Source organism: Malus sylvestris, chromosome 6, assembly GCF_916048215.2.
Source record: "Malus sylvestris chromosome 6, drMalSylv7.2, whole genome shotgun sequence".
Taxonomy (NCBI): domain Eukaryota; kingdom Viridiplantae; phylum Streptophyta; class Magnoliopsida; order Rosales; family Rosaceae; genus Malus; species Malus sylvestris.
The window spans coordinates 25,724,106-25,737,927 of record NC_062265.1 but is presented as its reverse complement, the minus strand read 5'-3'; the positions used below and the strand labels follow the sequence as shown (position 1 = coordinate 25,737,927).

Genomic DNA, 13,822 nt, shown 5'->3' with positions numbered 1-13,822 from the left:
AAGGATAAAGAGAAGCAAATGGAGAAGAGATGATATAAGATACTTTTGCTTTTGAAGAAGTAACTTTCCATAGGCTTATTCTTGAACTAGGCTGGAGGGTTTTCTGGTTTCCCCCAGAGTATAAGGCCGACTCAAGAATTTGAGGGTCAAAACAAGTTCATAAAATCTAGAGTACGTTCGACCCTGATGATATGGGATACTTTTGTTGTTGACAAAGTAGTGAATGTATCGGCACGTGTTCTGTTACGCTTGTCTCCATATGCTTCCTTGTATCCTTCTCACTTGCCCTATCTGTTCCTCAGGCAGATGTGGTATCTTCTCTGGAAGCATAAGATGTTGAAGATGAGTACTCGAGAGCAATGCCAGGTAAGTAATCAGGCAAGGGGTTCCAGGCAGTCAGTTCCTGACTAGGAGCTTGATTCCAAGTGCTGACTGATTGCTCTCTTTCTCCTTATCTTGCAGGTAAGAACAAGGCCAAAGGAAAAGACAGGGAAAAAACATGATATGGGATACTCTTGCTTTTAACCCTGATGATATGAGATACTCTTGCTCTGGTGTGGCTTGTTTACAGATGTATTATCGGAAGGAAAAGAAGTTGAGTATTTCGAGAGACTCTGCTGAGAGTGCCCTCTCGGATGTGAAGAACAGTTGAGCATTTTTTTTTATTTACAGGTCTGCTTGGCTTTGGAGGATGAAAGTCGACATATATAGGAGTCTCCCTAACAACAAATAGTAGTGTTATTCCTTTACCCTTCTTGGTCATAGCAATGTAGTGGGAGCTGCAAGCTTCACGTGTTTTAACTTTATCAGAGCACTTTGAAAAAGTGGTATGTGGTATCTGGAAAACTGATGTTGCGTGTGAAGATTGCAGACAAGCTTTATCCGAGGAAATCTGGCTCTCGAAGTTCGGAGAATGGTGCCTCTTCAGTTTTTAAACAAGCAAAGTTATCTGTGGTACCCGAAGAGCTGATGTTGCGTGTGGAAAGTGGTGCCTCTTCGGAATCTAGAGAATGGTGCCTCTTCGGAATCTAGAGAGTGGTGCCTCTTCAATTTTTGAACCAACGGCCCTGTTGCTCTTTCTTTTATAAGGGCACCAATTGTGTGCAAGAAGTACATTCAGAGAGTTATTGCTTGTAGGAATTTTCCCCTTACTTCAGAGATTTATTGCACCTCATTTCTCCTTCATCATTTCTGAGAATGTTTGGCCCATCCGACCGTCGTTTTGACTTGAACTTTGGTGAAGAGGCAGCCATGCCTTCTCAAGACAACATATGGCGTCCATCCTTCTTATCCCCTACTGGTCCTCTTACCGTTGGGGATTCTGTGATGAAGAATGATATGACCGCTGCGGTGGTGGTTAGGAACCTTCTCATTCCTAAAGATAATAGACTACTTTCCAAACGGTCTGATGAGTTGGCTGTTAAGGATTCTCTGGCTCTCAGTGTTCAGTGTGCAGGTTCTGTGTCTAATATGGCCCAACGCCTATTTGCTCGAACCCGCCAAGTTGAATCATTGGCTGCTGAAGTGATAAGTCTCAAACAGGAGATTAGAGGGCTTAAGCATGAGAATAAACAATTGCACAGGCTTGCACATGACTATGCTACAAGCATGAAGAGGAAGCTCGACCAGCTGCAAGAATCTGATGATCAGATTTTACTTGATCATCAGAGGTTTGTGGGTTTGTTCCAAAGGCATTTATTGCCTTCGTCTTCCAGGGCTGTACAGCGTAATGAAGCTCCAAATGATCAACCTTCTGTGCCTCCTCTTTCTGGGGTTCTGCCTAGTACTGAGGCTCCGAATAATCATTCTCTGGTGCCTCCTCTTTCTGGGGCTCTGCCGACTGCTGAGACTTCTCCTGAGCAACCTTTGTGAAGGCTCCCTCTTGTTTGTTTATTTTGATTCATGTATATGTACATATTTGTAACTTATCGGAGATATCAATAAACAAGCTTTGCTTCATTTCAACGTATTGTGTTAAATACACCAAGGTCTTCTTCACTAAGTTCTTTAAATTTTTCCTTTTGTTGAAGCTTGTATGTTGAAGCTTTGTGAGTGAAGCATATAGGTTGAGGTAGTGCTCCCTTAATTTCCCGAGTGAGGAAAACTTCTCGTTTGGAGACTTGAAAAATCCAAGTCACTGAGTGGTCGTAAGACTTTCAAGTATCAAGGTGCAGTAGAATATGGTAGGAGTCCCCCAAGTCTCCGGTCGAGGAAGTTGACGAATGAGGCATTTCCCTTCTAAGTGGTAGCCCAAAACTCCTTCTTCATATATATTTATTATGAAAGTTGTTAGACCCAAAGAAGATGAGGCTTAGGCAATTTTTTTTTTTCGATTTTTTTTCTAATTTTATTTTTTTTTCGAATTTCCGAAGTTCCGAATTTTTGAATTTTCAAATTTCCGAAAATATATATATATATATTAAAGCTTTGTAGGTGAAGCTTTGGTGTTGAAGCTTTGTTGGGTACCATGAATTGATTTTGCTTCACACTATCTTGATCAAGATAGTGTGAAGCTTTTGAGAATTTGTAGTTGTCCTCCATTGATGAAGCTTTGTTGAATTTCCCTTTTTTTTTATTTTTAGGAAACTAGAAATTTGAAAATGTGGGAGAGACAACATATACAATTTTTTCTTCCACACTGTTGAGCAAGAGATTGTGATGCAAGCCACACCTTGTAGTAGTCGAAGGTTTGGATGAACCATATAAATTGAATTTGCTTCGAACAGTCTTGAATTTGCTTCGAACAGTCTTGAATTTGCTTCGAAGGTTTGAGAATTGTAGTTGCCCTCCATTGATGAAGCTTTTGTTGGCACCATAAATTGGTTTTACTTCACATTGTCTTGATCAAGAGTGTGTGAAGTTTTTTAGAATTGTGGTTGAACTCCCTTGATGAAGCTTTTGTTGGCACCATATATTGGTTTTGCTTCACACTGTCTTGATCAAAAGTGTGAAACTTTTGAGAATTGTGGTTGAACTCCTTTGATGAAGCTCTTGTTGTCACCATAAATTGGTTTTACTTCACACTGTCTTGATCATGAGTGTGTGAAACTTTTGAGAATTGTGGTTGAACTTCTTTGATGAAGCTCTTGTTGGCACCATAAATTGGTTTTACTTGATCAAGAGTGTGTGAAGTTTTTGAAAATTATGGTTGCCTCCATTGATCAAGCTCTTGTTGGCACCATAAATTGGTTTTGCTTCACACTGTCTTGATCAAGAGTGTGTGAAGCTTTCTACAAGTTGTAGTGTTTGCATTGTTACAAAGGGGAAATTTTTGAAGCAGATGCAAGAGGGCTGAATAGCTTGATCTTCGTATACCATGCACTGAAGTTGTTGTTAGCTTGCAATAAGACTTTGTTGGTGACTATAACTCTTGTTGGGCATAAGTGCTCCCCTAGTTGAGTTGTCAAGCTTGAGGGTTTTTTATTATTTGTGAATGCTAGGAGTTCACATGTATAAGTTGTACCACTCGTATTCTAGTAGGTGGAATGAATGGTGAGTTGCTTTCATCACTTGGTTGGTGGTACGAAGATGAGTTCCTTCATCACCGTTCATCACATTTCATCACTTGATTTGTGGCACGAGGATAAGTTCCTTCTTCCTCTGGTTGGTGGCATGAATGGCAAGTTGCCAAATGATATTAGAGTACGGGTTGTACATTTCATCGCCTGGTTGGTGGCATGAAGAAGAGTACGGGTTGTACATTTCATCACCTGGTTGATGGCATGAAGATGAGTTTCTTCTTCACCTGGTTGGTGGCATGAGTGGCAAGTTGCCAAATGATATTAGAGTACGGGTTGTACATTTCATCACCTGGTTGGTGGCATGAAAGAGAGTACAGGTTGTACATTTCATCACCTGGTTGGTGGGATGAAGATGAGTTCATTCTTCACCTAGTTGGTGGCATGAGTGACAAGTTGCCAAATGATATTTGAGTACGGGTTGTACATTTCATCACCTGGTTAGTGGCATGAAGAAGAGTACGGGTTGTACATTTCATCACCTGGTTGGTGGTATGAAGATGAGTTCCTTCTTCACATTTTATCACCTAGTTGGTGAGAATAAGGGTAAGGTGTTGAGGCATATTGTAGTAAGTGTCGAAGACACAAAGTATGTTGAACCTTTTCGAAGCACAATTGGCTTATGTATGGATATGTTGGAATGTATGATGTTTATGTAGGAATGTGTTGGAATGTATGATGTTTATGTATAAATGTGTTGGAATGTATAATGTTTATGTTGATTAATATGAGTGATGCTTATGAATGTTTTGCTATGTATGAAAGGATCCATGCTTTTGATATGTGAACCATGTTGGTTGTAAAACTTAGTATCACATACTTTGTGTCAAAGTACGCATGTTGAAGCTTTGAGTTGGAGTATAAGGGTAGGTCAGCGTAGACTAAGTGTTCCAGTGCTAAGAACACAAAAAACTCAGAAGAAGTTGTCTGAATTCCTTTTTCTTTAAATATTTACCGAATGGCTTGTGTGACAAAAGATCTCAAACGGTTGAGAGTCGAAACATTTGTAATGTGTATGCCTTCTTATAATAGCATTTCTTTCAGTACCTAGTCCTCCACTTTGAAAGAGTGAGGCTTGGCCCCATAGTCATAATAGTTGACGGTACGTTCACCCCTGGTTGTCTTGATACGAACTTTTATCCCTCTTGTTGTAATGGGCTTGTTGAGAGTTAAAATCATTCCTCTTACCAAGAGACATATACATTTGGTGACTTAGCGAGTAGCTAAATGAGGCAGGAGATGATGCAATGGGTGTCTGAATGGCTAATATCTCCTCACTTGGTAGAACTTGACTTCCACTTCCTATTTGTTGATAGGGGTTAACCATATGGGGGTTCCCTTGGTATGTCCTTGCTTCGACGGAGGCGTGGTTGTAAGCCTGTGCCATCACCTCAGAGTAAGTCTTCCAAGTGTTGGCATTGATCATGTACTTGAAGAAACAATCACGTAGGCCTACCGTGAAGGCCTTGAGGGCGGTCTTGTCATCTACCTCAGCGCAGCGATAATACTCATGACTGAAGTGACCGACATACTCTCGTTGTGACTCGTCCGGTTTATGGCGAATAATGTACAAGTCATCTGCATAATGCAAGTGATCGGTCTGGAAGATGTGTTGAGAGAGAAACAGTTTTCTCAATTCCTCAATTGAATCTACTATCTCAGGTGGAAGACGGCAATACCAGTTTAGAGCTCCGCCAGAGAAGGTGGATAGGAAGAGAAGACATCGATTTTCGTCGGTGTACATCCGATATGCCATGGTGGACTCAAAGAGGTTAATGTGTTCAATTGGGTCCTCCCTTTCAGTATAGAGTTGTAAACCAAGCTTTTGTTTTGTCTTCGCTTGAAGGGGGTGTCGAGGATCCTTTTTGTGAGAGGGCCAGGCCTGGGTTGGTTCCAGTCTGGTATCTTGGCATGACGTTCGGCCTTCAACTTGTTTACTTCTTCAAAGAGCTGTAGGACAAGGGGGTCCTAAGTGGAGTCATGTACCATTAGAATTTTCTTTCGTAAGTCTCCATCGTCTCTTGGAAGTAGGAAAGTTTGAGCAATGGCGTGTGGTTTTTTCTTGGACTCGCCGTATTAACTTCTAGGGCTAGTCTGTCGGAATACCTCCGAGTCCCCCATACCTTCATATTCCTCTGGGACCTGTCGTTCCTTCCCTAGATTGACAGTTGGCCTGGGTCGTGGGATGGGATCGAATCTTTCAGAAACCCTTGGGTCATTGATCTTCGAGCATATGTGGAGGGGATTCTCTCGACGTTGCTTTAGAAAGTCTCAGCAGTCACGATAAACGGCTTTCGATCCTTCCAACCCTTCTGCAATGAGGTGTCTTCCTTCACTTCTTCTACTTCGGGTCGAAACATCTGGGTTGAGAGAAGTCTCATGTTGATCAATGTTTTGATGATTAGCTCGCTCCTCATCAGGGATACCCATGTCGAAGAGATGTGACCCTCCGTGCTGGGGAGCACCCAGATGATGGTTGATGTCCACAGGGGCAATGAGCTCGCGTGTTTGAGTACGCCTAGTTTCGTGGAGCGTCTCAAAGAGCTTCTCATATTGCTCCTGGAGGACCTCATTCTTCATTGCTATCTTGTTGTTCTGAGCTTCTAGCTCATCGACTTTAGCTTGAAGAGCAACCCTCTTTCCTTCCTTCTTTCGTTGCTTTGCACTAGGTGCAGGAGGGGTGTTATTCTGTGTGCTGTGGCTTCCTTCGCTCCCTATGTTGGAGAAGGATGCCTGGTCAAAAGAGAGTGTACGAATGGTGGAAACCAACTTGGCAAAGTTGAAGAGAGTGGGAATAAGTGTCATTCCAACAGACGGCGCCAAATGTTGATGCACAAAATCAATGAGGACTTTGGTACAACAGAAAGTGTTAAGTTTATGACCTTCGCTAGATTGCTCTGATCACTATGTGGATAAATATGTAAATGGATAGAGACAGGGAAGCAAACACAAGATGTACGTGGTTCACTCAGATTGGCTACGTTCACGGAGTAGAGGAGTTCTCATTAATGGTGAAGGGTTTACATAAGTACATAGGTTCAAGCTCTCATTTTGTGAGTACTAGTGAATGATTTAGTACAAATGACATTAAAAAATATTGTGAGAGAATGATATCTATTTATAGAAGAGAGTTTCCAGTTTCATTCTGACATTGACACGTGTCGTGTTGTAATTGGCTTCTGATGTTAACACGTGTTGCGTTATGATTGGCTTCTGATGTCGACACGTGTCGCGCTATGATTGGCCTCCTGGTTGGAGAGAAACTCTTCTGGGTCTTTGACGGTATAACATTGACCGATGCTCAGTAGTTTCAAGATTGGTCAAGTATAGTACAAACAAAATTAAATACAGAATTTGTTATTTTTAAACTCTCAATCATAAAAATTGAGAAATGACGCATATTTACTGGAATTTAAACTTGGGAATTGGAGGTCCCAATTCCAAGTTTTTTTTTCCACGCAAAAATTCTAAATTTCTATGTTTATGAATCCAAATAAGGGAATTTGTGCATGTTAATTTATAAATTCTGACTTTTATCAAAATTTCAAGTTTATTTTCCTTATCCAAATATAGTGTAAGAGAAAATTTTGAGACCAAACTCAAGACTGAGATAAAATTCAAAGATAATTGGAAAGAGAGAAAGAGGAAATAAGTGAAGGAGGGAAGGACGAGAAAAAGAGAGGAGGGGGGAGTTTCCACTGGCACCCAAGCCAAAGGCTATGGTGGACATCTACGACTTTTTTAATGTTTGTGTTTTCAGTAAAGAAAGAAAGGAGAGAGTTTTTTATTATCTCCTATATTTTAAAGTGCAACTTTAGAGAATCTAAATAGTTTATGTCCACTTGATTCTTTAATTTCAACCTCTTCGAACTTTTTTGGCAGCAAATTTCTATATAAATTTAATGGAGTGAGCTGCCGACTTTAGAGGAATTTTTGGTAAATTTGTGCAATTCGATCGAACTACTACAATGGTTTACGAGATGGGATGACGTAAAGAATTTGTATACAACGAGTATGTCATTGTTATATTGAAAGTCAAAATAATGTGTATATAGTTCAATATACAATTATAATGACATACTTGTTGCATAAATGTTCTTCTCATCATCCACTCACTACCCATAAAAGAGGTTTGAAAATAAAACGATCTCTCATACCGCTTCGCCAACATGGAAAGAAGACACAAACTCGCTAGGAAATTTCCACCAAACTTTTGTCACCGTCCAACAACGTCCCTACAGGCTCGTTGTTCCTTAATTGAGAAGGCAAGGTGAAGTCAATTCAAAATGGTCTAAACTCTTTTGGTCTGCAAAGAATATTAAAGATTGGATTAATTCGTATCTTTACAGAACAGTTTATCAATGATTCATATATACTAGTTATGAGATTGAAAAATGAATTCGTTAATCTATATTTTAAAACAATATCAAATGCCGTAAGTGTTATTGGCACTTCAAAAATCTCATTCTACACTCCTCACAAATGTATTTTTCTTTCATAATATAAAAAGTTTGGAGTGTAGAATGAGATTTTTGAAATGTTAATAACAATTCCCTTTTATTTTTAAACTAATATATTTTGGTGTGAACTCATGCATTTTTATTTGTCGATGCTCTTTAATTTGTTCAATCTAAATGTTGAGAAAACAATACAAGGAAAAAAAGTAAGCACGTGAAAAATATTACCCTAAAGAATAGAATGAATATTTAATTTAGAGCAATTGGCTAAAATGATGAAAAACTAAATTTCATCGTCAAACAGATCATACGCTTTTCATATTACTCGTTTTACACACTGACCCATCACTTTTTAAAATTGATTAATTTAGCCCTTGAATTGCCTAGAATCATTAGGACATTAATCTTCCTTGTTCTTATTATTTTCCCAAACATTTCTTTACATTGCACATACATTTGGGATTTTGCGTGTAGCACAGTGCAATAGGACTGCAGTTTGACCAAAGAAAAAGTCGATTAACACGAAGAACTCTCGAGGTAGTTGACGAGCCTGTAGTGTACAAAATACAAAAAGCTAAAAGGAAAAACCGAGTCTGAAGCAAAACAATCACAGTTACAAGAAAACCAACCGACCCTTCCTCCTCCTCCTCCTCCTCCTCTGCTCTGCAAGTCACTGCTTCTCCTCTGCAGTAGGTATGTTCTGAATTTACTTTCTTTTCCAAGCTTAAAGTTTCTTTAGCTTATAAATATGGAAATGGGCAGCTCAAAATTTTCAAATTTTCATTTTCCAAGAACAAGAAAACACAAAAGATTACTTCTTTAGCTTAGTAATTAGCACCATTGTAGGCCATGGATTCTTGCCTTGCTCTGATTATTGGGTTTTGGGTTTTTGTTTGGGGCGAGGGTTTTGACCAGGTTTGACTAAAACTTGATTGCATAGAAATGGAGGGGGATGATCATGGAAGGAGAGCTTCATCTTCTGCAAGACCATCGCGTTTGTCCCCTTTAGCTGAGCCCTTTTCGTCGAACCGCTCCAATACTGCCCTTCCCCCCTTGCATACATTGACTTCAGTTGACCCCTGTGCTTCCATGCCCAAACTCTTGTCTGGTATCAACTTGGAAGATGATCCATTTCAATTGGCGTCTGTATTTTCCCACGATCTCTGTGATTTTGGTGAGAATTCTTGTTTTTCGGATTACCCATCTGCGAATGCTAGCTCGGATTTTGGTTTTATACCCTCTGCCGCGAATGAGTCCCTACTCGATTACACAGAGCATTCATCATTTGGGCACAGCCAAGCCAGTCTCTCCAGTAACAAGACTGCTGCATTGGCTTACAAAACTTTGCTTGAACTAGGTAACTTTCATCGCCTTTGGCTCCTAAGCTTATGAAATTGAGTTTCTGCAATAACTTTGTTTTTAAGCCCTTCTTTCTTTTGGTTACTAAAAAGACGAACAGTTTCAATTCGTACATGTATAGCAACATTTTCATGTCATTTCACAATTAGAAAAACCTTGTTTTATGCATCATTTTATGATAAGAGTACTCATAGCACTTGCCCACTCTGTGGAGCTATAATCTTAGGGTGAGGTTTGAGATTTGTTATATTCTTGTTTAATGTTTATGATCGACCAAGGATAACAGATGGGTTTTGGTGACATCTTTTTTCTTTTTTTGGGCCTCGAGTAACTCGTAGAACTTTATAGCTATCACTGCGAATGTTTCCTACTCGAGTTACTTACGGCGTGTAACTTATATGAGAATGTAAATACCACAACATCAATAACAAGTAGGTTGTTTATTTAGAGTGCTTATTAAAAGCATTGCATATTACAATGTTAAGAATCATTTGAAGTTTCAGGCAATGAACTCTCATCGTTTGCATTGACAACTATATAAATTTGTAGGAAAATAGTTTCTTCCTTTTTCTCCTGTGTTGTTATTCTACTTTTTTGTTAAGTAGGACAAGTCCTCGGTGTCTCGTATGGAAGAAAAAATAATCAATTGGGTGTATTAATAAATGAAAGTTACTTTTTGAGGCTACTCATGTTGTGAAATCAATGCTGTAAGAGCCTCATACATAACATGTTTCTGCACAGGAAAACCTGCTGTTACGGGATCGAAGCCCTATGTTGACAATTCTGAAATTGTGCGTGGAAAATTTAGTGATTTGAATATTGGAAGAGACAATCAATTAGATGCTGGATTATTCTCTTTTTCAGCAGTTAATTCAGGTACGTTCTCTACACCAATGCTTGAAAAGTTTCTCAAACTCAGCTACCATATACTGCACCAGCAGTGACTTGGAGTGGTTGTAGTTACAAAATTGCTTTTTGCGAGAGTGGCTTAATAAAATTTGATTCTTATACAGCTAAATCTCCGGCTTTCCATTCACCTAAACATAATGCTTTTCCAGCTGTGGTCCTTGAGCCGTCAAATACCAGCACAACAGTTTCTCCCTTGTATCCTGTATTGTCAAAGAATGTGGATTTTAAAGGCAATTGTTCTGTGAACAATTATATGGATCTTCATCACCTACTCTCTGGTGAAGGCAAAGGGATCCACCGTGATGAAAGTCCCATTGATAAAGGAAACGAAGGGAGGGCTGACAAAGCTCTTTCTAGTGAGGGTATTGGTTCATTACTATCGGCAAAATCCGATCCACTAATTACTTTGACCAATACTTCTGATGATTTCAGCTTGGAACATCTTGGAGTCAAAGAAGATGTTTCTCTTGTGAGAAAATTAGATGAGAATGACTCTGATTTGGACTCACCTTGTTGGAAAGGAACCTTGGCTTCTTGGCAATCCCCATTTGGAGTTTCAAGATCGAGTTCAGACTCTGTTGAAAATGAACAAGAAACGCGTAATAGTTTGAATCCACTGGCACCACAATTTTTTCCTCGTCATGCTAAAACAGTAGTAAATTATCATGTAAGTGAGTGCGTAGGAGATGATTTCTCATCTTTCCAAAAGAGTGATTCTTCAGCTGTTGTTTCATTCTCCAAAGGGCATGAACCAGTTGATGAATCAGGATCAAAGTCTTCCATATCGGTTTATGGAATTGCCGATCAGCCTTCCAATGACAACCATCAAGTGGAAAGCGCTTATGCCCTGCCTAACTCAGAATGTGGCTCTGTGCTTAATGCATCTGTGGGACCATCCATGTTGCTGTCTACTCGTCCAAAAATAGATGTCCCAACAATACTTAATGTGATGCATGAAATGTCAGAAATGCTTGTACAAAATTGTGCAAATGATTTAGATTCACTGAACGAATATACGCCTGATGTGATCCAGCATATAATCAATAATCTTTCCATGTGCATCCAACCGAGGGCTGGAGGAAAGACTCCAATCTCTGATATAACTCTTATGAGCACTCCATACTGTCCTAATAAATCAACAGAGCTCCAACAGGTAGAAATATGTGCGTGTGTCCTTAAATGTTGTGAATCTGGTTACTGAACTTTGTTTTCCTTTTTTAAATTTTATGTTCTTACATTTGAATTCATACTCTTTTTTTTGTTGATTTTCAATCTTCAATCTTTGAAAGTATTAAACTTCCTTTACATGCCTTTATTTATCATATTTAGTTGATTTATCATGCTTATGATGAGATTAATAATAATACTAATATTAACAATGTCCTTACAGTAATAATAATCGTTATAGTTTGATCTGTGTCTGCCCTGGAGCTGGTTGACAGAAATATTTTCATCATCATATTGTATTATAACTAAGGTTTTTGGTTGCTAATGGCTATTGTGCTCTCCGTGTGTCTGTGCATCGACACAGCATGCAAGTGTGTATGTTATGTTGGTCTGAGAGCCTAAATGATGTATTTCAGTGCTCAAACTCGGGGTTTCAGGTAACAAGGACAAATGCTTTGGCTGCTCTGCATGAGCTTGATTACCAGAACTGCTACAAGGGGCGCAAGGTTAATTCTCATGTTTTTACTGAGAGAACGTTGGATTCCTGTCCTTCACGTAGTGGCATTGACACTGAGAAGAGCAATGACATCATTCAGGTATAATTTGTGATCTGATGCTATAAATTATCATATCAGTGCGTAAATGTTCTTTTTCTACTTGGAAACTGAAAGTTCACACTTGTATGCTAAGATGCAGGTTATGGGCAACATGTTGAGAGGCAATCGTCTGAACAGTGAAGAGTTAGATCCAGAAGCTCTAGTATATAAAAAATTATGGCTCGAGGCTGAAGCAGAATTACGTTCCCTGAAGTATGAAACTTGTGTCTTATACACGCAAGTGGAAATGGGCGGCCGCAAATTAGACAAATATAAGGTGAGCTTCTTCCTTTCCGTCCTGTCTTTCCGTTTTTGGTTTAACTTTGTTATTTTCCGCTGTTTCAGGTGTCAGGCAAGCTATTAGCAAGAGACATACACTAGCTCTATATGTTTTATCCTCATGCTACCGGAAGGGGCTGCTGGTGTTAGAAGCTAAAGACTCTTCACCTGTACAAATCGTACTCGGGATGCAGTATATCATAGTACTACTTGTTATAGAGTGACTTACATTTCACGTTCGCACCTTTAAAACGTAAGGTTGAATATTCTGAGTATTTGAATGAGTGGAAACAACTCTTGCTGGTACATAATGGTTGAAGCATTGCCTGGAAAATCCGTTTCTTCAGGATTGTAGGGATGTATTTTCCTATGGGCGATTTCGCGACGAAAGAGACAAGATTCGTGTAATTAGTGTATGGCAATGATTTTTGAAATCAATCAGGGAGAGTGACACCTTAAAGAGGCATTGAATATACGTCGGTGTTCATGTGATCACGTCACGTGATGAGAGATAGCACAGGTGTATACACCGGAGAATTAAGGGGTCTATGTTTTATGTTTGCTATTGGAGAATGGAGAGATTCTATGTGGGTCATGTAAACTTCGAATTTTAATTACAGGTTTTGCTCTATGAATATTGATATTATCAATTTCGAATTTCAATTGGTTGATAATGCTCAAGAAATCCTGACATTCAACATGGTCAAATTATCCTGACATTCTGATTTTACAATTGAAACTCCGTCCCTATTGATGGGAAATGTTTCTGAGATAAGGTATGTGTGACGTAAAAATAATTAAAAAAAAAATATGTGAAAAGCGTACATCTTGGAGCAAATTGCATGGACCGGAACATTACAACAATACTGTATTTGTTCTATGTAATTCACTCTACTTAGAATGTGTGATTTTGATTTCAACTTTAATTTAAAAACAGGCATGCTTGCGTTGTTCAGTTTTATTTAGTACAAAGTTTTGCATCGATAATAGCTTAGTTTAGTTGATTTAAGTTGTTTAACCCATTAACTGTACAATAGTTTGGTTTGGTAGTATTTCTCTGATAAGTGAGATATTTTAAATTCAAACCGTAAATGATGAGTTTAGTACTATTTCTAAATTTACTAATAAATTTCTTTGCACACCCATTTTGTTATCTCTACACACCCACAAATTTGTTTTGTTTTTTTTATTGACCATTGCATTAAGTTATCAAAATACCCAACTAAAATTTAGGGAACAATTCTTAGCATTTTAAAATAAAAATAAAAAAAATGAATGGATTAGATTTTGGAGCCAAATCATTTTAGGGTGTTTGCAGCCACCACTCGACGGTAAATTTTTGAGAAGTTTGCATAAATGCCACCTGAAGTTTGATGGAGGTGCGCATTTGCCACCTGAAGAAATTATTTTGAGAATTTACGACCTAGACTTCACATTTGGTACTAATGCACCACCCACCTCCATTCTCTTAGAGACCTGTTATTCCCATCCTAATGTCTTATCTTCCTACCCATATTTTTATGAATTTTTAATTACA

General features: G+C 38.8%; 1 protein-coding gene across 6 annotated transcripts; it reads left to right on the top strand.

Annotated features, from left to right (window-relative positions):
* Nucleotides 1-8,428: 8,428 nt before the first annotated feature.
* On the top strand, nt 8,429-12,942 carry LOC126626528 (uncharacterized). Of its 6 annotated transcripts, XM_050295885.1 has the most exons (7): nt 8,435-8,668; nt 8,891-9,332; nt 10,076-10,210; nt 10,348-11,396; nt 11,827-12,006; nt 12,101-12,283; nt 12,352-12,942. In XM_050295885.1, exons 2-7 carry the CDS (start codon nt 8,918-8,920, stop codon nt 12,385-12,387), a joined length of 1,998 nt encoding a protein of 665 aa, XP_050151842.1. In that variant the 5' UTR covers nt 8,435-8,668; nt 8,891-8,917; the 3' UTR covers nt 12,388-12,942. The 6 variants fall into 6 exon arrangements, with proteins under 6 accessions (XP_050151841.1, XP_050151839.1, XP_050151840.1 ...); XM_050295884.1 differs by having other exon boundaries at nt 8,429-8,668; nt 10,393-11,396; nt 12,101-12,942; XM_050295882.1 differs by having other exon boundaries at nt 8,431-8,668; nt 8,916-9,332; nt 12,101-12,942.
* The last annotated feature ends 880 nt before the right edge of the window (nt 12,943-13,822 follow it).

Coding starts and splice junctions, on each gene's coding strand:
- LOC126626528 (XM_050295882.1), top strand. CDS start 8,918: ATGGAGGGGGATGATCATGGAAGGAGAGCTTCATCTTCTGCAAGACCA. Junction 9,333..10,075: donor CAAAACTTTGCTTGAACTAG/GTAACTTTCATC, acceptor GTTTCTGCACAG/GAAAACCTGCTGTTACGGGA. Junction 12,007..12,100: donor AGAGCAATGACATCATTCAG/GTATAATTTGTG, acceptor TTGTATGCTAAG/ATGCAGGTTATGGGCAACAT.